Raw genomic sequence first — 22,934 nt, forward strand, 5'->3', positions numbered from 1 at the left:
TGGCAAGGGATCATGGTAAGTCAACTATAGAAGGGTCAGGGGGAGGCCTTTTTGCAGATGTATTGTCACTATGCCCTGCATGGACAGTGTCCTTTTCGCACACAGCACCGAGTGCATGACACCATTGCATATTTCTCAACTTCTACCATTGTACCCCTTTGATCACTGCAACCTTTCCATCTCTTCCTCCCCTTATGTCTTTTCAACCACTTCCACCTCTGCACTCCATTCCACCCCTGCATTCTCTTTCCCTACTGTGACCCTCTCTGCCTCTACACCTCCTTTTTATCTGTGCATCTCTTCCACCAGTGCACCCTCTTTCACCATTGGGCACAGCTCACCTGAAGAGTTAGCTCAGGAATCCTGTTTATGACAAGTACAATAAACTGTGGGCAGTGCTTAGGGTGGAGCCAAGTGATGCTGTCAGCATTATTAGCCACCCAGTCACCTAGGACTTGGCAATGGACAAAGGACAATGTTGCCCAGAAACAACATGCCATCAAACTGGCTTCAACAGATAAATAAAAATAAAAAAAGCAAATTAATTTTGAAAAAAGATAGGTAGATGGGTGATGCCCATGAGAGGGGAGAAGCACTGTCAGCCAAAGATTTATGATGACTAATACAGAAAAAAGGAGGAAGCAGGAATGGGAAGAGACAAGAACTGTCTGTGGCACCGCACACAAGTAACAGAATGGTGGGTAGTGAGAGGAACCCAAGTGACAGCTCACCTTAATGGCACTGGCAGGGTCCCCCTCTGTCCTGGGCCCCACAGCTCCAAAACGGTGGCTAAGGTAGTTCTGCCACTGTCATTAATAGCACATAACCTGTGTATTCTACCATGTTATCAATGCCCTATAACTTATGTATGTCACCTGTAAGAAGAATGACAGGGCCAAGCATATCATGATGTGAGTTCAATAAATTTGGCACTTTTTATCCCTCTGATGTTCTTTAGAGTACTATGGGGACCCCAGAGAATACACACATTGGTAATGATCTGCCTCTAAAATCTGGATGTAAAGTCTTTACCCCTCCTGTTTTGGATCTAGTGCTCTATCTTTTATCTTGTTATTTACAGCATATTACGCTTTTGTTTATTGTTCACGCTTTTCTTTATATAGTTTGTAACCTATCTTTCGTCCTGTTATTGCCATATTTCAAATACAAATACAGGTAACTAGGACATCAACACTTTTGGTTCATTAGCATATAATTTTCACATTCAGTATTGTGATGCTGTTCTCATGCATATGCCATCTATCATAAGGCAAAATCTCCTTCAAGGTACAGTTCAGGTTAGATTTTCTTTTTCATTGAAAAACATGGTTAGGTTTTCTTATCTTCCCAGAGGCACATGGAAGTTTAAGCATTATTTAGTGAAACGTTTATTAAACAGCGCAAAAAGCAGTTTGATACAGATTCCTCCTTTGGGTATTAGGTAACAGAAATTCAAGGACAGCATCTCATGGTCAAGCTGACAATATCAATGCGTAGAACAGATGTAAAATATACTATACGGCTAGATGGCTTTATCTGATTCAGCTTGAGATGTCTGAGCAATGAAAACATAAATCTAGCAAATGCTTCTAGGTGACACATTTTTAAAAAGTCGCACTAAGGTGATATATTTGATAAAAGGCAATAAAGGAATTCATTTAAAGATAAACACCATCATTAATTCCAAGATTTTAGGGTTTATGCTTGGTGGTTTGGTCAACCTAATGACATGCCTCTAATAACAACTCAAAAATGAAACGCCCACTCCTATGCATTTAGATCCTACTTATTTGCAATCAATTCATCAGCACCTTAGAGAGAAAGCTGAACCAATAATGGATTTACCATTTAGTTCCACAAACAGAATGGAAAAGGGAAGGACTGCGGGACAGGGAGGTATTTGGCCTTCGGGACAATAATAATTAAATTTTGGACTAGTGGCCTTAAATAGTAATGATTCATCCTTCAGACATCAATAGACTAAGACCCACAGTCATTGTTACATGCTGGGAAATGCATAGCTACCTGCAATCACAGCTTTGGCAGATTTAAGTCTTCTAGCACCAATTTGCATTGTAATAGGCCATATGACTGAATGCGGAAAGTTGCAAATAAAGCTAATGATGGAGGATGTTTGAATGTGTGTCACAATAAACTATGTAATTTAGGATCACCCACAAACCATTGTTTTCCTTTCAGTGGCACACCTTTTTAAGCCCACAGAAATCTGTCCCTGAAGGCTATTTGGTTGTCTCTGCCCCTGAAGCCAAAGATTCCCAGTCCTCCCCTCACCTTGTGGAACAAACCCATAAACATGCATTTAGATCCTACTTATTCGCAATCAATTCATCAGCACCTCAGAGAGAAAGCTGAACCAATAATGGATTTACCATTTAGTTCCACAAACAAAATGGAAAAGGGGAGGACTGGAGGACAGGGAGGAATTTGGCCTTCGGGACAATAATAATAAAATGTTGGACAAGTGGCCCTAAATAGAGGTGATTCACCCTTTAGACATCAATAGACCAAGACCCGCAGTCAGTGTTACATGCTGGGAAATACATAGCTACCTGCAATCACAGCTTTTGGCAGATTCAAGTCTTCTAGCACCAATTTGCATTGTAATAGGCCATGTGACTGAATGTGGAAAGTTGCAAATAAAGCTAATGATGGAGGATATTTTTAGAGTGTGTTACAATAAACTATGTAATTTAGAATCACCCACCAACCATTGTTTTCCTTTCAGTGACACACCTTCTTTAGCCCACAGAAATCTGTCCCTGAAGGGTATTTGGTTGTCTCTGCCCCTGAAGCCAAAGATTCCCAGTCCTCCCCTCGCCGATCTCCTTTAGGAACGAACCCATGAAAATCAAGTAGATAGGGGCAGATTTGCATTAAACAGCCCCTGAACACAGTTTTAACCACTGAGCCATTATAGTTTAGGCTCTTATTTGAAGCAGTCAAAGTCCAAACCTGTGAGCACCTTATTTATTGTATTCAAAAAAAGCGTATTAGGTGCAGGAACATTCTAATCTGTTCAAGTAAGGCATACTTGATGGTTTCCTTAGGAAAAGCATCTGAAGAACATAGATCTAAGAGAGATGGATCGTAAGGAGATGCAACAATGTATAAAAAAAAAGGTGAACATAAATCTTTTAAATTTTATGTTAAAAAATAGCAATTGTTTATGAAAAACACAGTTTTAGCCTATTTACAATGGGGAGTGAAAACTGCTATCTGCATTCCACTAGACACCACAGGCTGTGGTGTGCAGCCTACAATGTCACACAGAGTTCTCTTTGCTTAACTTTAAATAGAGAACTCTGTGACAGGCGGAAAGGACAGGAGGAAACATACATGAATTCAACCCCCCCCCCCCCCTTTTTAATTCAATCCATACATTTAAATAGTTCTCTAGTTATCTGATTGCTGTGCTTTAGTACTTTGTAAATGGGTGTGTTTTTAAATTAGTGTTTTGTGGTAGGTAGATTGTCGTAGGGCCATACCACTTCTTGAAAAATTTGTATTTACTTAAAAATATACATCTGTTCAAAGTAAACAAAGCAGTCCCCAGGAAAAGCCCTCATCCTTCATTGCAGGCATTATTTAAAAAGGAAAAACGCAAATAAATTAGGGGACTAAAATTCACTTTTTTTGCATTAAAATATAGAATTTTTATTCTTCTTTTGGACACACTGACCCAGGCACTAATTTTATTTTAAACTTTACAGAAATGTAAAAGTTGTAATTTTTAATATAACATTCTTACATTAAATGGGATGGCAAACTGTCCTATTGATCTGCATTAAAAGCACATTCTTGCCAACTGCAAATATTTTCTTTTATTTATTTATTTTTTTCTTAATCAGCATTTGAAATATAATCTGGACAAACATATATATATATATATATATATATATATATATATATATATATATATATATACTGGCGCGAGGGATATGGGACCAACAGTTACCACACTAAAAACAAGTACAACATATCAATATCAGATATAAACATATGAGAAATAGTCCATTTAAAAGTCCATATATAAAGTCTTCATTTACACTGAGGGCTGCTCTGATGACAAGTAAGAAGAACCTTGAAGGTAACTGCAAAAAGAACACAGGCGCCACTCTAAGTGTGATAAGAAGGTTTAATATGAATAAAAATCTCATACACCAGAATACTCACAAACGAGCATATGTAAAAGGCATGTGGTATAAATCATAGTTGTCCGTCTATCCGTTAGAGCAGTTCAGGATGGCTCCAGCAGTCTCAGTTAGTCAGCAGCAGCCGGTTGGAGTCTGCACTTCCTGGTCCTTGGAACGCACAGATAAACTATCCCGACGAAATGGGCGCAGGCGGTGAGACGTTTGCGGAGCATGCACTCCTTCCTCAGGAGGTCTGAGGAAGGAGCGCATGCTCCTCCTCCTGAGGAGGTCTGAGGAAGGAGTGCATGCTCCGCAAACGCGTCACCGCCTGCGCCCATTTCGTCACATCCGGAAAGTGACGTCGGGATAGTTTCTCTGTGCGTTCCAGGGACCAGGAATCGCCGACTCCAACCGGCTGCTTCTGACTAACTGAGACCGCTGGAGCCATCCTGAACTGCTCTACCGGATAGACGGGCAACTATGATTTATACCACATGCCTTTTACATATGCTCATTTGTGAGTATTCTGGTGTTCTGGTGTATGAGATTTTTATTCATATTAAACCTTCTTATTACACTTAGAGTGGCGCCTGTGTTCTTTTTGCTGAAATATAATCTGTAGTCAGAGACATTTAGGCTGACTTCAAATTTATATTAAATCTTTGCATTAGTAGAATATGCTAGTTTGGACCCTAGCACATGCCACTGACACCTGTTTTATGGCTAAATATCATTCTTGGATTTTTTATAAAGGTCAACATTACAAGGTTATAATGTTTTAGGATCAGTCCAAGGTAAAATACCCCTGTCAGGACCCTGATTTTCACATCAAGTGAGTGATTATCTTACAAGTTCATGATAATCCCACCTTGAAGGGACTGAAAAAGATCACAGTTGATCAGTGCCAACTTGCTGGATGTTGATTGGACAGGATGAAAAACCCTCAGATTATTCCTGTTTTCTCTTTTTTAGAGAAAGAACATTTGGGGGTCTTGTCATTTCTTATGAAATAACCAGTAACCATTGTGTATGGCAGTCATAACTGCAGCGGATCTGTATGATTCCTTGATAAACTCCCAACCTGAAACATGTTCTGCTCTAACTCCCTAACATAATCCTTCTCAAATCAGTTTATTGACAAATATTTTTCAATTATCTTTAAAATCATAAAAGCTAATGTTTTTAATAACTGCATGTGCATGGTCAATGATTGCCTGCATAAATTAGGACACCATATGATGGGTATCTTGTATCTAATACTGAAGACAAGACAATCACTGATCTGATTAAGTTCATTAATAAACAGTTTAATCTGGGAAGGCTGGTGTTATGGCTCACCCACGCAGATATAATCTCACTCTATGACTGTCATAACTGCATGGGTAGACTTGCTTGATTCTTCTAAGACAACATTAACAACAGTATGAGAGTTCTGCTGTTACTTATGTGAGAATTGTTACATTTGACCGAGTGCTTAAAGGGAAAAGCATAGCATTTTCAGTATTTCTTTAGAAAAATGTATAAAAGAGGCAAGCTTGAGGTAAGTGATATTGTCAGCATGTGATAATGTTTTAAAGAACAATTCCAGGTATGGCATTTTAACATAGTCTAGCTGGGGCCAATGTAACTATGTATATACTCAGTGTTGGGGTAGTTACTCAAAAAATGTAACTAGTTAATAGTTACTAGTTACTTCTGTAAATTGTAATGAGATTACTTTACTAGTTACTGCATTTGAAAAGTAACTTCACTACTTATTACTTTACTTTCCTCTTTCTTAATTGACCGTGTAGAAGAAGATACATGACACTCTTTCTGCATAGAGTTTATTGTATAAACACAGGCTTTGGGAAACATGAGAACAAAACCTGAAAAAACAGAATAAAACATAAAGTGCAACAAAAAGTCATAAACTTCATCCCTCTCTATTCTTCGAAATAACGATTGTATCGCACGGCTTGGGTAACGCAGGAAAGCGCCTTCCTATAGCCTAGTAAAGTAGTGTAGTTACTTCCTATAGCCTAGTAAAGTAGTGTAGTTACCAATATTAGTATTGTAACTAGTTACTTTACTTAGTTACCAAAAAAAGTAATGTAGTTACTGTAATCAGTTACTTTGTAACTAGTTACCCCCAACACTGTATATACTATACCTGTGGGATCCCTCTATAAGCTGGAAATCATTGGAGTAGACACCACTACTCCAGTAAGCTGCCCTTGCTTCTGAGTCCCATGCCATGTAGCTGCCCTGTTGCATTATAAACGCAGTAGGGTGGATGCTTGGCAGGGGTGGCATTCAGAGAATGTATTTCATTTTCTCAAGAAATTGTTCTCTTATTAGATAAGATGGAGAGCATGGTATCCCTGCCTCACTTCTCAGTTTCATCAAATCAGAGAACGCTTTGCTTTCCGTGAGTAAAATGCACAGCGATCTCTGAATGGCACTCATGCCAAAATGCAGACCTTCTATACTCACAAGGCAGCAAGACAGTCACTCGGCATACGACCCAGAAGCAAGTGGAGATCGCTGGAGTAGCGGTGTCTACAGTGATTTCCAGCTTCTAGAGGGATCACACGGTATAGTAAATGCATAGTTACATTGGCCAAGCTGGATCAAATTAACTATGTAAAAAAAATGCTAGACCTGAATTTTTTCTTGGTTCTGTGAATGATTTGTAATTATATATTGTTTCCTGCTTTCATTACTATACAATGGATGTGCTTTCTGCTTCTTCTCACAATATATGCATATGCTTATGCAACTCAGTGCAAACATGGACTTCCTAGCTTGATGATATCTTAACATTGATGAAAAGAGTGACAAAGTAACTGCAATGAGCCATTGAAAGATCCATATAGTGGCCAATCTACAGTTCACTACTTATCAATGAAATAGGAAAACTATGGTAGAGTATGCCTGAAAAGTGTGAAAGTCAAATAAAATAAAAAAAATCAGTTTAAAGAAGAAAATAAATGTTTTAGATAGAGTAGAGAATTGTTAGAACCTCCATTGTAAAGCTTTCCCATCACTATTAGTCATGGACTCATGGTCACTAGTAAACCTGTCCGAAGGTAACGAGACATTCAAAATATGATGATTGTCTCCTGAACAGGATTAGAGGAGTTTTTCTAGTGAGGTCTCCTGTTCCAGTGATAGTCAGAGGGAAGTCAGGGCTCCTGCATACTTGCTCCAATTACTGAAGTCATTGTTTTTTTTTTTCCTTCCTCTGGACCAACTCTATGTATAGGCTATTATATATGGAGGTTTTCTATTTGTGTGTGTGTTTTTCTGGGTTTGTTGAACTGGATGGACTTTTGTCTTTTTTCAACCAGATTAACTATGTAACTACATAGCATCACAGCCAGTCATCTAGCATTTGCCAAAGGAAAAGGTCAGAAACTGCAGCCTCCATTTTCTCTTAGTACAGCCTTACTCTGAAATTTGCAACTTTGTAACTCAAAAAAACGTTAATTTGTATATATTCCTCAATACCCACACAGGATATAAATGCACTTTTTTTGCACCAATTGCCTTTGCAAACCCAGATATCACCTTGTACGAGCAATGTTGACATCATCACTGTCCTGTGCATAGACTTTTCAGAGGGCAAATCTGTGGGTGGGACCCAGAAAGCCATTTTTTACAGGCAAACAAACAAAAGGGGCGTATACAAGACCTGTCACCCTGTTCAAAGGGAGAGGGCAGCATTGGTCGGTCTATATTACAGGAAACTCTTGCACAGAGGCAATGTATAGGAGTTGTTTCATGCTGGATTACTGAACAGATGGGGAAGTAAGACACAAATGACACCAAGATTCAAGTAATAATGAATTATTCTAGCCCAGAGTTAAGCTTTAAGCTGTCAGTTTGATTGAGCAATGCTGAATACAAAATTATGAATGGAGACTATCGCATAGAATGTGCATTCTTTTTTTGCAAATGCATGTACAAAATAATCCCACACTTTGAGATGCACCATATTAGAATGTTTTAAATACTCTGTTATCAGTATGTTGTCTACTTATATGCCATTGTAAATTAGCTACATGTATGCCTGAATAATATGGTTAAAAATATATTGAGATAAATATAAAACTTGACCGGTTAGATCTTTTTCGTGCTACACCAATGAAAGAGGATGGTCTGTTAGGTTGGAGGATAGTCTTCCTGCTATGTGTAGCAAGAAGCTTTAAAATGTATGTACACCCGAAATCATTTTTTAGCATATTTGCCATCAAGTATAATGTTTTACAGTTTTCTTAAAATAGATTTTTTTTTTTATTAATCTATTGCAAAGTTTCTTTCTTGAAGATCCTGGCAATAACAGCACTTCCAGCTGCAAGCTGACACCACTAAGCCACTGCCTCGCAATTAGAGGCAGCGTTGTCAGCTTGCCATGGGAACTCCTTCAGTTGGCCCCTGGATGGACTATCAGGCAGCCAACGGCCAACTGACACATGATGCTAAACATACTGAACTGACCATGATTGATAATACTGGCTGTTAAATTCAAGAGCCTACAGTGTTATCAGGGTGTGCTGGTTGTAGAATTTCACCATCTATTTCATATTTTTGTTTAATTTAAAGTTTTTTCTTCATACAGTGTCTTGAAAAAGTATTCACACCCCTTGACATTTTCCACATTTTGTCAAGGTAACAACTAAAAACCTAGATGTATTTTATTGGGATTTTATGTGATAGACCAACACAAAGTGGCACATAATTGTAAAGTGGAAGGAAAATGATAAATGGTTTTTACATTTTTTTACAAATAAATATCTGAAAAGTGTGGCATGCTTTTGTATTCAGCCCCCCTGAAGTCTTTTTGGGAATGTCTCTACCAGCTTTGCACATCTAGAGAATAAAACTTTTGCCCATTCTTCTTTGCAAAATAGCCTAAGCTCAGTCAGAGAGCGTATATGAACAGCAATTTTCAAGTCTTGCCACAGATTCTCAATTGTATTTTGGTCTGGGCATTGACTGGGCTTTTCTAACACATGAATATGCTTTGATCTAAACCATTCCATTGTAGCTCTGGCTGTATGTTTAGGGTTGTTGTCCTGCTGGAAGGTCAACCTTCGCTCCAGTCTCAAGTCTCTTGCACTCTAACAGGTTTTCTTCTAAGATTTCGCAGTATTTGGCTCCATCCATCTTTCCATCAACTCTGAAAAGCTTCCCTGTCCCAGCTGAAGAAAAGCATCCCCACACCATGATACTGCCATGGTGTGTTCAGGGTGATGTGCAATGCTAGTTTTCCACTACACATAGAGTTTTACTTTTAGGCCAAAACTCTGATTTGTCTGGTGTGTTCCTTGGTCTTTGTGATGCTGTTCGTTCTATAAGGTTCTCTAACAAACATCTGAGGGCCTCACCGAACAGTTGTATTTATACTGAGAATAAATTACACACAGGTGGACATCTATTTACCAATTAAGTAACTTCTGAAGACAATTGGTTCCACTATTTGTATCACTGTTTATTTGAAAAAAAAAAAAAAAATTGAAAACCATTTATCATGTTCCTTCCACTTCACAAATACTTACCACTTTGTGCTGGTCTTTACATAAAATCCCAATATAATACATTTTGGTTGTAGCATGACAAAATGTGGAAAATTTCAAGGGTAATGAATGCTTTTTCAAGGCACTGTAGATCAGATGTCTGAGCTGCCATATCATCTAGGAAGAGCATGAAATTACAAACATTTTGTTAGGCTAGGTACAGTATAGTATGCAATATATACTTGAGATAATTTAGTTGAGTTAATTTATGTATATGGGTATAACACAGGTTCACTATAAAGTGAGTCAGCGACCAGGCTATGGATATTTAAGGAATTACATATTATTAACAAACATCAAATGGTCTTAAGCAAGCCCTGATCTCTGTAGCTGCTGCCACTATGAAGCAATGCATCCTCAAGTTCACAGTGGAAGCACTGACATGGTCAATGTCTGTTTTCTTAGTACCTCAGCTCACCTTGGCCCCCATACCAAATGTGAACTGGCAGCCTTGAAATTTCTAACACAGAGCTGGTGAACTACAAGATGGAAGCAGGAGAAGCTGAGCTGCCAAAGAGTTACTTGAGCAGCTTCAGTGCTTCTGCTCTAGACTTTGAGGCTTAATTGATCCTCAGTGCTTGCACCTGCAGGGGAGATTGAGGGCTTTAAAGAGTTTTACTACTTTTTAGGAATGTGTAAGCACTGGAATTCCATTGCTTGACCACAGATTCACATTAGGTCAACTATAGGCTCCACAGCAAACAATTTGAGGGCTAGAGGGTAATCCTTTCTTCACCATTAAAGTCAAAGGCAATCAGAAATATGACAATTTTCCACCTTTTGTGTGTTAATTTCTTCCACCTTTGTATACTCTGTTTTTCCCATTTAGCCATGTCCACATTATGATTTTTCTGGTTGCCATTGGTGATCTATAAACCCATAATGCACCCCTGTATTAAAAGAAAACTAATGGTGGAATGTTATTCATAGTAATCTCAAAAGACAAAATATACATAGGGAAGGTATTGAGTATACATAGGGAAAATATTACCTATAACCACATAAAGCTAAAAAGAAATAAAAGGAAATGTAACTACTCAAACAAAAAAGCCTTTGAAAATATGTGAAGATGGAATATAATTTTTTTTTTTATATATTTATAAATTGCATGTATAAGCATATGCAGTTTATCAATATGTATTGTGTTTAAAGCTGCAAAGGTAAGCTTACATTTTAATATATCCTTATACGCTAAAGCTGACCGTACACATTTCTTTTTTTCAAATTCATATTTATATAAAAGAACAAAAGAACAAAATATCCATCAGAGAAAACCGTACATATTTCAAGTGCATTCTACAACTAATACAAACGTTCATATTAGGACAAGTAAAAAAATATATATTTCTTCAGATAAGTACTGTACATAAAATTGTGTGCTCATATCAGACAAGCATGAAGTCTACAGCAGACTTTCCGCCTACGTTCTTAATAGTAGTCGGCTAGGAAATTTTAATCAGTTGCCCTTTCACTCTAAAAAGGGCGGCTATAGATGAGTAAGCAACAAAGCTAAGTGAAGACATACTTGTGTCTCTCCAGATACTGCATTAGAAGGTATTGTGCACAGACAGCTGTACAGTATTCAGGTGGATTGTTTTTATTGGGTGCTCATCTCCTTTTAAAAAAAAATCCTTGCAATGCAGCTTTTAAATAGCTACCAATGTTCAGTATCCTAACTTGATTCCTAATGTATACCAGTAAATGTCTGCAACAGCAAATAGCTTTTAGTGTCTAAAAGGTTTCCTCTCTGTAACGCTTAAAGTGGAACCTATGCGTTCTCATTCATGGCAAAGCAGAATGCCCCTACCCAGTTGCACGTACTAACCCCCCCCCCCCACCCATTACTTATTTCAGCTGTGTCAATACAGGGCACCCATGACCGACTCCCACTGCGTTTAGGCACACTCGGATTTTGTCAGCAGGTCCCAGCCAATGACCCATGGTCAGGACCTGCTGATCAGCTCAATCACAGACCAATCACAGCCCAGAGCCCTGCGTTGAGAGAATTATCACTTTGTTTCTAGAGAGAAGGAACAACGATTTTCAGTAAAAAGCAGCACACAATACACACATTAACACTTGTTAGGCACACAGTTAACCCCTTGATTACCACGAGATGTTAATCCCTTCTCATTCAGTGCCATTAGTAAATTGACAGTGTATAGTAAATAAATAAAAATTCCAGTAAATATACCAGAGTTTGTAGATGCTATAAATTTCACACAAACAAATCAATATGCAAGTATTGGTTAAGACATGTAACAAAATACATTTTGGCCTATAATTTATGATAAAATTTGATTATTTTTTTAATTGGATTTATTTTAGTAAAATTACATTAGTAAAAATACATTTATTTATTTTTTATTCAAAATTTTCTTCTTTTTTGTTTATATAATAAAAAATAAAAAAACCCAGTGGTGATCAAAAAACACCAAAACTAAAGCTCTATTTGTGTGAAAAAAATGTTGTTGGGGTACAACGTTGCATGACTGCTCAATTACCAGTTAAAATAACACAGTGTTAAAAAGCAACAAATGATGGACTGGTAAAGGGGTAAAACCTTCTAGAGCGGAAGTGGTTAAACCAAGTGGGCTTGATTTACTAATGAAATTGAAGATGTAAAAGAAAAAAAGAAAAAGAAAAACTTAAAATTGTTTTTAAATAAATGAATTATTAAATTAACCTCATAAAGTGTTCAGTGATGGGATAAATAAGGTGAAGTTGCATTCAGCTTGAATACCCAATCATGTCTGGGGAAAAGTATTTAAAAAAACAAAAAAAATAAATTTTTGCTAGGACACACCTAGTTGACTAAATTGGTTATAGCTTTACCTTAGTTGTTAAGCTCAATGAACATTGGGGTTGATTTACTAAAACTGGAGAGCGCAAATTCTAGTGCAGCTCTGCATAGAAACCAAACAGCTTCTATTTTTTTTTTTCTTTTGTCAAGCTTAAGTGAACAAACTGAAGTTAGAAGCTGATTGGCTACCATGTACAGCTGCTTCAGATTTTTCACCCTCCAGTTTTAGTAAATCAACCCCATAGACTATGCACTATGATTGATTACATGGGTTGCATATCAGGCAAGGTATGGGTTAACTCCTGTTTGTTAATTTCTGCATATGATCAATAAGTCCCCGTTCACACTGGGGCGACCTGTGAGGCGACCTGGTCGCCTCACAGGTCACCGTAGGTCGCCTTCCATAGGGAAGCTGCGGACCCGTTCTAATAGGAGCGACACAAGTCGCTCCGACTTAGAAAAAGGGTCCGGAGCTTCTTTGGGGCGACCCGGAGCGACCGTCATAGACTTCAATGTTATGAAGTCCGTGCCGGCCGCTCTGAGGTCGCGGCGCGCTGCTCGCACCGCGACCTCGGAGGTCGCCCCGGGAAGTCGGATTGCCCCAGTGTGAACGGGGCCTTACCGTCTTCTATTCCATAATGGTAAAATGTATAGAGTAAAAAAAAAAAAGTTACAGTAAGTCCCATTCTAATTGATTAAAAGATTTGGCAGTTTAAGACAGCCTTTTCTTACAAGTTCTAAATTGGGATCAATTAGAAATCATCCTCCTACCTGTAGCTGTAGAATCTTCTTCTACCGATGCTATAAAAAAAAAAAAAAAATAGAAAAATTAAGTCAGGATATCTAGCTTACACATGAGTGGACAACAAAATAATTATGTTTCATTTTTCAAATTGCGTTAGGCAAACAATATTCAGAAAATAATTGATTGTTTTGTTCAGTTTTCATTGGCAAAGACCATTACATTACAATGCTGTAGCCATTATAACACATAAAAAGTGGGCATCACCAGGATCTATCATCCTATCATAATAGAACATAAGAGGTGGTACTCATGTTAGGATGTGACTTTTTTATGGACCCCAGGTATATCCTACCAGTAGAAACATTTGGAAAACAGCAGAAGGACACTGATTTTTAGTACATACCATCAAACAAAGCCATAATTACAAAACATTGAGGCTTGACCTGCAAGGAAAACAAGTCTTAGGTTGATTTACTAAAGGCAAATTGATGTTTCACTGTACAAAGGAATATGCACTTTGCAAGGGAATTATCCCCAGAGCTTGAATGAAGTCAAGCTTTGCTGACTCCCATTATCCAATCACGTTCAAGCAAAAATGCTGTTTTTTTATTTCACTTGCATGTGATTAGGTTTTTTTTTTCTTTTTGATGCAACTTGCAAATGAACTGCATATTTACTTTTAGGAAATCAAAACCTTAAGCCTGGTACACACTCAACCCATTGTGGCCAGTGTGTATGGGGCTTAAGTGCTGATCATGAATGGTTTTGAGAGCACTATAATTGGCTTTTGGTATGTAGGTCATATACACTTTATCTTTGATAATGGGTATTATTTAATATCAAGTACCAGTGATGTAAAGTATACTAGATGTGTAGGAAGTAATCTCTGATCAGTTACTGTACTTACTGCATAACACTAACCTTTGTATGACATTAGCATATAGGAGTCTCCTTAGAAGTTTAGCATGGTATAATAAGACAGAGGGCAAAGGACTTTTTTTCCCTTTTTACTTAGTCACCAAGTCTTGCATGTCTCTGTGTGGAGGTAGCAATTAAGATTTCTTGATGTTGCCTATACAGTATGATTGCACATTTTCACTTTTTGAATTTAAGTCCACTTTAGGCTACCAATATGTTTTTGAATAGTGGCAAAATTTTTGGTACACAGAGAAAATCCATTTATACACTCCAAGTGAATTAATGATTTGCAAATGCAGGGTAAAGTAACAAATGTGCTTAAAAAAATTAGCTAAAAAAATGCTAGCAGGTAGAGTTTTTGAGAGACTTTGTATGTCTATTTAGCTAAATACTTTGTTTCCTTCCAGCTGGATGCCTGGATAATCCAACTCCAGCCGCCCTGACAGCCGCCAAATGGTTGAAAAAAGAGGGCACTCAGCTGGAAAAATAATTTAAGAAAATGGCAATGGCGGCAATGGAACAACGAGGTAGTGAGCAGACCTGTTAACACTGGAGAAGGCCAAATCAAGAGATACATTTGACATTATATATGCACAATTGTGCATAACTGAACTTAAGAGTAAGTGCTCCTGGGGTCAAGGAGCCCACATTGCTTTCTACTCCCTTGCTCTGTTTAGGCCACTGATTATTAAAAGAAATTAACTGGTACTTCTTAGTACAGAAAATATCTGACTCACTCGTTTTCCATCTAATATGGAGACAAGGAGAGAGTCCTCATCTCTGTTTAAGCACCAAACAGTTAAAGCCTAAAAAGTCTAACTCCATGTTTTAGTGAACTTTAAATAGTTCTTTTAGACCAAGCTGGTCCAAAAAAGATGATTTCCTTTACTAACACATGTAGCACTGTCAGCGCTGTATGAACTGTTTGTAGCCTCAGCTATATACTGTATACAGCTCTGTGTTCCAGCTGTAGGATAGGAACTCTTTGTTCTGAATGAATACAAGGTTTCATCTGACTGGATGAGGTGGAGAGGTTGGCGGATGATGTCAAGGTTCCTGCCTCAGCCAATCAGAGGAAGCTTTGTATCTATTCATAAACACAAAGCTTTCTCTAAATGGCTGAGCAGTGCTCCGCCTGACTCGTATTTGTTCTGGGAGTGGGACAGAAAGTCCCCATTCTACTCTCAGGACACAGTGCTGTATACTGTATGTAGCTGCTATGACAATGCAATCATGTGACAAGCAGTTTTCTGCCTATCGCTGATCAGTCATGGTCTATAACTAGTGGGTGTCTCCTGTGCCTCCATATCCGCTGATGAAGTCCCGCCCATGGGACGAAACGCGTACAGTCATCCTATCTACATTTATGTACACACACTGGAGCTACTTAGCACTGGGTTACGGTGCAGGTTTGTGTAAGTGCATTTTATCTTTATTAAAAATCATTTGATATAAGCAGAGAGCACTACGTATATATTTTGCTTTTATGCATTAAACACGCTGAGGATTTCTGGATTGGGAGGTCTAGAGGGACATATTGATTGTTTCCAGTCTATCACTACCCTTGGTTAACTCCTACTTGGTTGAGGACCCATGCAGGAACAGACATCATTCTTCTGCCCCAGAGGGGAAAAGTGTTTTTAGATCTAACTGTTAATTCAGGGGTCTATACATGAGGTGAGTGGCTTGATTTTCCGGTGGAGTATTTCTTGTACCTGATCACCAACAAGTATTATTTAGGAGTACTTTTTGTCAATGTTTGGGACTCTTTATGCATTGCTCCGTTTGCATTTTTCAGGAACTACTTATTAGCCCTGCACTGTTATTTATAATTGATTGCTCTGGGATTTGCTAATTTGAGGCTCTGAGGAAGAGGTGAAGCCTAAAAACACGTTAGCCGTCATTTCAACAAAGACTGTGAACTCTATAATCCTGGACTCTGTAATTTGAATCTGATGTGCTGGTTTACATCACCCGTTTGTGAGTAGACATCTTTTAATTTGTTATAAATAAAAGCCTTACTGAGGATAATGTACTAGGCTGGTGCGCCCTTTCTTTGTGTTTTTATTTGATAATTTGACCCTGAGTGTTCAGCTGCTTTATTATTGTTTAGTGCCGAGGCGTAACTAGAACCTTCAGGGCCTCGGTGCAAGAAACAATGAAGGGCCCCCCGGATCCCAGGCCAAGGCCCTTCCCTTCAAGCCTAGGGCTCCTCCCACTGATCCTGGGGCCCTTCACTCTCGTTGCGGGGCCCTTTATTATGGTCCCGCAGCGGGACCCTTTCATAAGTTCTGCAGTGGGCCCAGTGGGGGGGGGGGGGGACAAGGGGAGCACACAGGGGCCCAGAGACATCAGAACACAAGTGAACTGGATAGGAGGAGTGGTGGGAGCAGCATACAGAGGAGCCAATCTCCTCCATTTTCTTCCTGCAGCTACAGGATGAAAAAGGAGGACAGTGATTTCTTTACATGCTGCCGCCGCCGCCCCTCATATCCAGGTATACAGTGGAGCTGCACGGGCCCCCTGGAGCATGGGGCCCGGTTGCGATTGCAACCCCTGTAGTTACGCCCCTGGTTTAGTGATTGTTTGCGCTGATTGGCTTTGTCTGTGTTATATCTCAAGATTTCTGCCTCAACCAATCAGAGGAAGCTTTGTATCAATTCATAAAATACAACGCTTTCTCTAAATGGCTGAGCAATGCTCCGTCTGACTCGATTTTGTTCTAGGAGTGGGAGGAAAGGTCCCCATTCCACTCTCAGGACACAGTGCTCTATGCTGTATGAAGCTGAGGTTTCATACCGTTTATACAGCTCTGACAGCTGCTACTAACTTATGCTAAACTATTTAAAGTTCACTAAAACAAGGAGTTAGGTTTTAAGTAAACCTGTTGCTTTTCCCAAGCCCAGTTTTCCTTTAAGGCTGCCATTTTTTCTGGGAACAAAATATTGGCCTTATGGTCTTCCTATTATTATTCTCAGCGAGTCCCGTTTTCAAAGGGCAGATGGCAACTGTGCAAAAACTAGGCAGTACGAAATTGGGAGAAAGAAGCTTTCTTGCTTACGCTCACAGCCATAATAATAATAAGCCCCTTCCCATCTCCACAGATCAGCATCCATCAACTGCTTCCCATGCTGAATAGTATACTGGTGTTTACCATAGAACAAAAGATTCCTTATCATTTTAAATTGTATTATTCATTGAACAGGCATACTTGTACCAGTATCATTAAAAAGAATACATCATTAAACATTTAAAATTGTTAAAATCTGTTCTGAATCTAGCAGTTAAAAAAAAAGTATGTTATTTATGTTTAGTCCAATAGGCTCCCTCTCTGTTTAAGAAGATGTAAGCATCCAAACATATTTATACCATTTTATTATCACATTTGGGGTTTCCGTGAGACATTCTAACCTCTGCTACCGTTTGCTTTTACGGCTGACTTGCTCCAGGATAAAAAAATAAGAGATATTCCCATCCTGTATTATAGTCCTGCACAATCTAGACTTTTTCTTGTGCTATTTTGGTCTAATGATTTATACCCAGATGCACTAGGTAAAACTGCTAAGCCGAGACAAACAGTACAACATAAACACCTGCTAGATTTGTATTTTTAACAAATGAAATATAATACTGCATACCTGGATTTCTGCCCAATTTGGCAAACTGTGATTTTAAAATTGCATGTTTAAGAAATCAACATGGGCTTTTTGCCTCTATAAATAACTGGAAGAAAATGGCTTGCTTAAAATGGTATGAAATAGTCTGAAACCGCATGATTGCATTGATTAAAAAGCAATCTCTGTGTTTTGATTTTTTTTTTTTGTTCTGTTTTGCTTTGCATAGAATATAGTCCTCTAGTATGCTGTTTATGTGATTTTACCCATATACTTTAATCCCCTTCTGCCCATGCTATAGCCAAAAGACGGCTATAGCGTGGACTTAGATTGCAGGGAGGGCACACATTGACATCCTCCGTGGAAATGTAAGTAGTGTGAGAGCGAGAGTTATTTATTTGTGAGTAAATGATGGATATCAATTTAGGAGAAAGAGGCATATGGTAGCAGATACACTATATTACCAAAAGTATTGGGACGGCTGCCTTTACACGCACATGAACTTTAATGGCACCCCATTTTAAAAGAATAATGTTACCCCCTTGCATGGGCATCCGCAGAACTTTTTTCGGGGGGGGGCATCATTTTAAGGTCACCCGTGACCCGCCCATTTTCAACAATGTCATGAAGGGGAGGGGCTTAGTCATTATCTCATAAAGCGCAGGCATGCAAAGGTTTGAGAAACCTGATGCAAAAGCTTAATAGAAGGATCAAGCTGCAAATTGTCTGATTAGCAGTTTCTAATCTGTTTTTATATTTACACTATTAAATGCACCACACAGATATCTATGGAAATTGCCCCCCCCCCCCAAATTGCCAAAAGTAGTACAGAAGCTACTTTTGGGAATCGTGGGGTGCCGCAAAGTCCACATCGCACCGGTTCCGCCGATGCCATTGCCAGCAATTGGCTCCAATTTGACATGCGATTTGACATCAGACAATCGGACCAATGTGAACATAGGCTGAGGCAGGGGACGCATTGAGAGCGGACAAGCAAAGTCTCTTCTCCTGCCTCTGGTGCATAAGCAGTACTCCTCCTGCTTTCTCTGGCCTGGTGCATAACATAACCCACCAAATGTATCCCATTCCATTCCATTCCCTAGGGTTAATATCCTTCCCTGGCTTTAACTCAACATGTTGTGAGTCAGGGCCAGGGGCAGTCCTCTATTCATGCCATTTAATTTTAACCCCAGGGAATGGAATGGGATACATTTGGTGGGATATTATGCACCAGGCCAGAGGAAACAGGAGGAGTACAGGTACAGCCAGGGCAGGGAAGTGCAGTGCTCTATTCATCATGCCATTCAATTGAAATTCTCCTCCCCTTGCCCCCCCTGTGGACGCCCATGCCCCCTTGAACTCCTTTAAGAGGGCATCAGGGCTCTGTCACATGCGCACATACACAGTATGTTAACAAGTATTAACACACACACACACATATACACAAACACACACACATATATACACACACACACATATATACACACACATACACACACACACACACATATACACATACACACACATATACACACACACATATACACACACACATATAGACACATGCGCACATATACACACACACACACAATACACAAAAAGCATGATACCCACACATGCTTTCTCTATCACTACTATTCCTTTATACTGGCTTCTGAAATTTACAAATACAACAATTTGGAAAATAGAGGAAAGGTTTAGCACTTTGAAACGCTTTTTGGGGTATACATAGTGAATTATTACACAGATTAAAACAATGGAAAAAAATGAGGGACAAATGAAAGAAAGAGGGGTAAAGGTACTTTGTTCTGAGAGAAGGACATTCCCCCTAAATCAGGGACTGTTAGGAGCTATGCACCTTATCCAGTGGGAGCTATGATGCAATGCTGAAACAAAACTTAAAGAACAGAGAATAGTTGCCCTATTCAGGAAATGCCTGAATATGGACTTCAATGGCAGGATCAGCAGGCATTACTTTAAATTGAGTGTAAACCCTTACATGTACCTAAAGAAGTGACTGCGTCAAGTGATAAATAGACGTGAAATCCTCCTACACCAGTCATATCTGTTTATCTGCGGTCTTCTGTACAGCTATCCAAAGAGCAAAACTTATACAGCTTTCTGAGCTTGCAGACAGCAGGGATAGGGAGCTAAAGTGGCACTCTGCAGAGCACATTGAGGAAAGCTGAGAGCTGATTGGAGGGAAGCGATACAACCCCCTTCACACAGCAGGCAGGAACAGAGCTTAGGCTGTCAATCACAGGCTGTGTGCTGGAGCTCCCTCCCCTTTCATCTTTTTATCTTCTGATGTCAGGATATCCTTTCAGAAGTTATGCATGCAGATAACACAGGAACGAGGCAACATACAGTAATGGCATTTAGTGTTCTGAATTGAAACAAGTAAACACTATAGAAGGATTTGCTTTGTTCACATTTCATGTCGGAAGTTTACAACCACTTCAATATAAGCCACAAATTTAAAAATATTGAAAATAGCGTTTGAAATGACAGATACAGTATTTTAATAAATATATGAGATTTTGGGGGTTGCAATAGGGCTCACATATAATAAAAAAAAAAAAAAAAAAAAAAGGCAGCAGACCACTCTCAATTTTTAACTGAAATACCATATTTAGGCTGATTCTTTGAAAACAATGTGAATGATCTTGAAAATATTTTAAAGCCTTAATTATGTGGTACTTGCATATGTAAAAGGGACAGCCACATGTGTTCATTACATATAAGGCCTCATGCACATTGGATGTTATCAAAACGTCAGTAGAAAGCTGTAGATGTAGAAGGAGTTTTTCAGCTGTTTTGCAGTAGCATTTTTCAGCGTTTTTTAGCTGTAGCATTTTTTAGCTTTTTTTTTGAAAATCTATACTTCCACAAAAGCTTATGGCTCAAAAACGTCGATAAATGCAGAATAGCCACGTTTTTTGGCATTTTTCAGCATTTTTTAACTTTTATCAGAATTAGAGCGTTTTTACTGCTGAAAATCGCCTTCTAAAACCCACTAGTTCTGGGTTTTTTTTACAGCCAGAAAAAGCCCCTGCCAAAAACTGCTAATAAGAGCCTACGTGTGCATGGACACATAGGATAACATGCTGGGGAGTTTATTGGCTGCAGAAAAAAAGTCTGACGCCAAAAACAGCAGCTGTAAAAACGTCCATTGTGCATGAGGCCTAAAGGTTCTGCGCCATCCTTATTAGTACTGGATAATGATTGTGCTTTAATGCTCCTCTTTCTCAATCAGTCAGCTCAGACTAACTGAAAACAATACAATCTTTAGTTGCACTAGGCTTTCTCTAGGGTCATGCAGTAGGGTTGATAATTACACTAGACCGACCTACAGATAAACACCTTAAGGGAGAATTTAGAAATGCTTTAAACACACTAACAACAAAATGACTTTAATTTGAATTTCAAAATAATAACATAAAATGTGTGTTTGCTGACATGCATTATAATTAACCTATAATGGAAAAACAAAGCAATCCAAAAAAGCATTTATTTCTATTTTTCTACATGGCGGGCAGAGACACGTAAATTATTCCTTTATGCCCCAGTAAATTATTATGCATCCAGAATCTTTCTGTATAAATATAAAGTCATTTATCCAACTTACATACAGCCATTTAGAGCTTGTTAGTACATATCATTTCACCACAGCTCACTAGTCCCCAAGTCCTGCTCCACAGACTCTGTGGTTTCCTATATTTTACTGATGAAAGATAACAAGCTGGGAACAATTAGATGCAAATTGGATTAGTAGTTTTATATATTAGGGTACATCTGTGCTATAAATGCACATTTGTCTACAGGGACATAAGATTGATTTACATGGCTCTACTGACTATCCTAAAATTAGTGATTAACTGTTCCTTTTCTGGATCTACATACTACCATTGGAGACAGGACACCCTCTACGTTGATCCCCAATGTCAAACTGAAGATTGGTATAGGCTTGTATACACACATAAAAGGGTGATTATACATAAAACAGGATTACTGACACAAATAAAAAATAAAAATATAAAAGGTAAGACAAAGCACACAGTGATGATCAGCTGGTGAGCTGTTTGCCTGATTCTAAATAAAGAAACTTCGGGACATGGTAATGTTGTGTGCAGACTATCATTTTTATTCTTGGGGGGGAGGGCGTTATTATGGAAGTCATTGTACTTTAATAGGACCATGTTCTACTTCACAGAATCTTTGATTAAAAGGTTTTCAAATCCTCAAGGTACAAATGACCTTAACATATATTTTAATAACCACTTTACCACCGGAGGATTTTGCTGTCTTACGTCCAGGCCACTTTTTGCGATTCGGCACTGTGCGACTTTAACTGACAATTGCGCGGTAGTGCGACGCCATACCCAAACGAAATTTACTTCCTTTTTCCCCACAAATAGAGCTTTCTTTTGGTGGTATTTGATCACCTGTGCAATTTTTACTTTTTGCGCTATAAACAAAAAAAGAGCGTACATTTTGAAAAAATAACAATATTTTTCACATTTTTTTATATGAAATTCCCCCCAAAAAAATTTTAGCCAATTTGTTTTCTGCTACCTATGTTTGGCAAAAAAAATCACAATAAGTGTATTTTGATTGGTTTGCACAAAAGTTATTGCATTTACTAAGGGAAAGATTTCTGTTGTTTTTGGTGTTTTTTTTTTTAACGAGTAATGGCGGCGATCTGCGATTTTTTTTGTGGGACTGTGACATTGCGGCGGACAGATCGGACGCTTCACTGACATTTTTGACACTCTTGGGGGTACCAGTGACATTACTACAGTAATCAGTGCTATACATATGCACTGTTACTGTAAAAATTACACTGGCAGGGAAGGGGTTAATTTTATTGGAGAGGGAGGGGTTAATGTATGCCTGGTGCTTACTAACTAGGGATGTAACGATATCAAAATCTCACGGTACGATACAATTTCGATATTGACCTTACGGTACGATATTTATTGTGATATTGTGGAAAAGCTCATGGTATTGTTAAATAGCTCATGATAGTGTTTGTGATGATAATAGCGAAAAAATACCGACATTTATTCTGCTTTTGCCAGTCAACAGGCAATTTATTGTTGTATTTATGGATCCATGACAACATAAAACACTGATCAC

At 38.6% G+C, this 22,934-nt stretch overlaps 1 protein-coding gene across 2 annotated transcripts in view; it reads right to left on the minus strand.

Annotated features, from left to right (window-relative positions):
- The window catches only part of EDIL3 (EGF like repeats and discoidin domains 3), a 960,591-nt gene that overhangs the window by 637,434 nt on the left and 300,223 nt on the right, over nt 1-22,934 (minus strand). For both annotated transcript variants that reach the window (XM_082243154.1, XM_082243153.1), the window contains exon 3: nt 13,290-13,319. In XM_082243154.1, coding sequence (XP_082099280.1) covers nt 13,290-13,319 — 30 coding nt within the window. The remainder of the gene's footprint in view (nt 1-13,289; nt 13,320-22,934) is intronic.

The sequence above is a fragment of the Pelophylax lessonae genome, assembly GCF_965119305.1.
Source record: "Pelophylax lessonae genome assembly, chromosome: 1".
In the NCBI taxonomy this organism is placed as follows: Eukaryota; Metazoa; Chordata; class Amphibia; order Anura; family Ranidae; genus Pelophylax; species Pelophylax lessonae.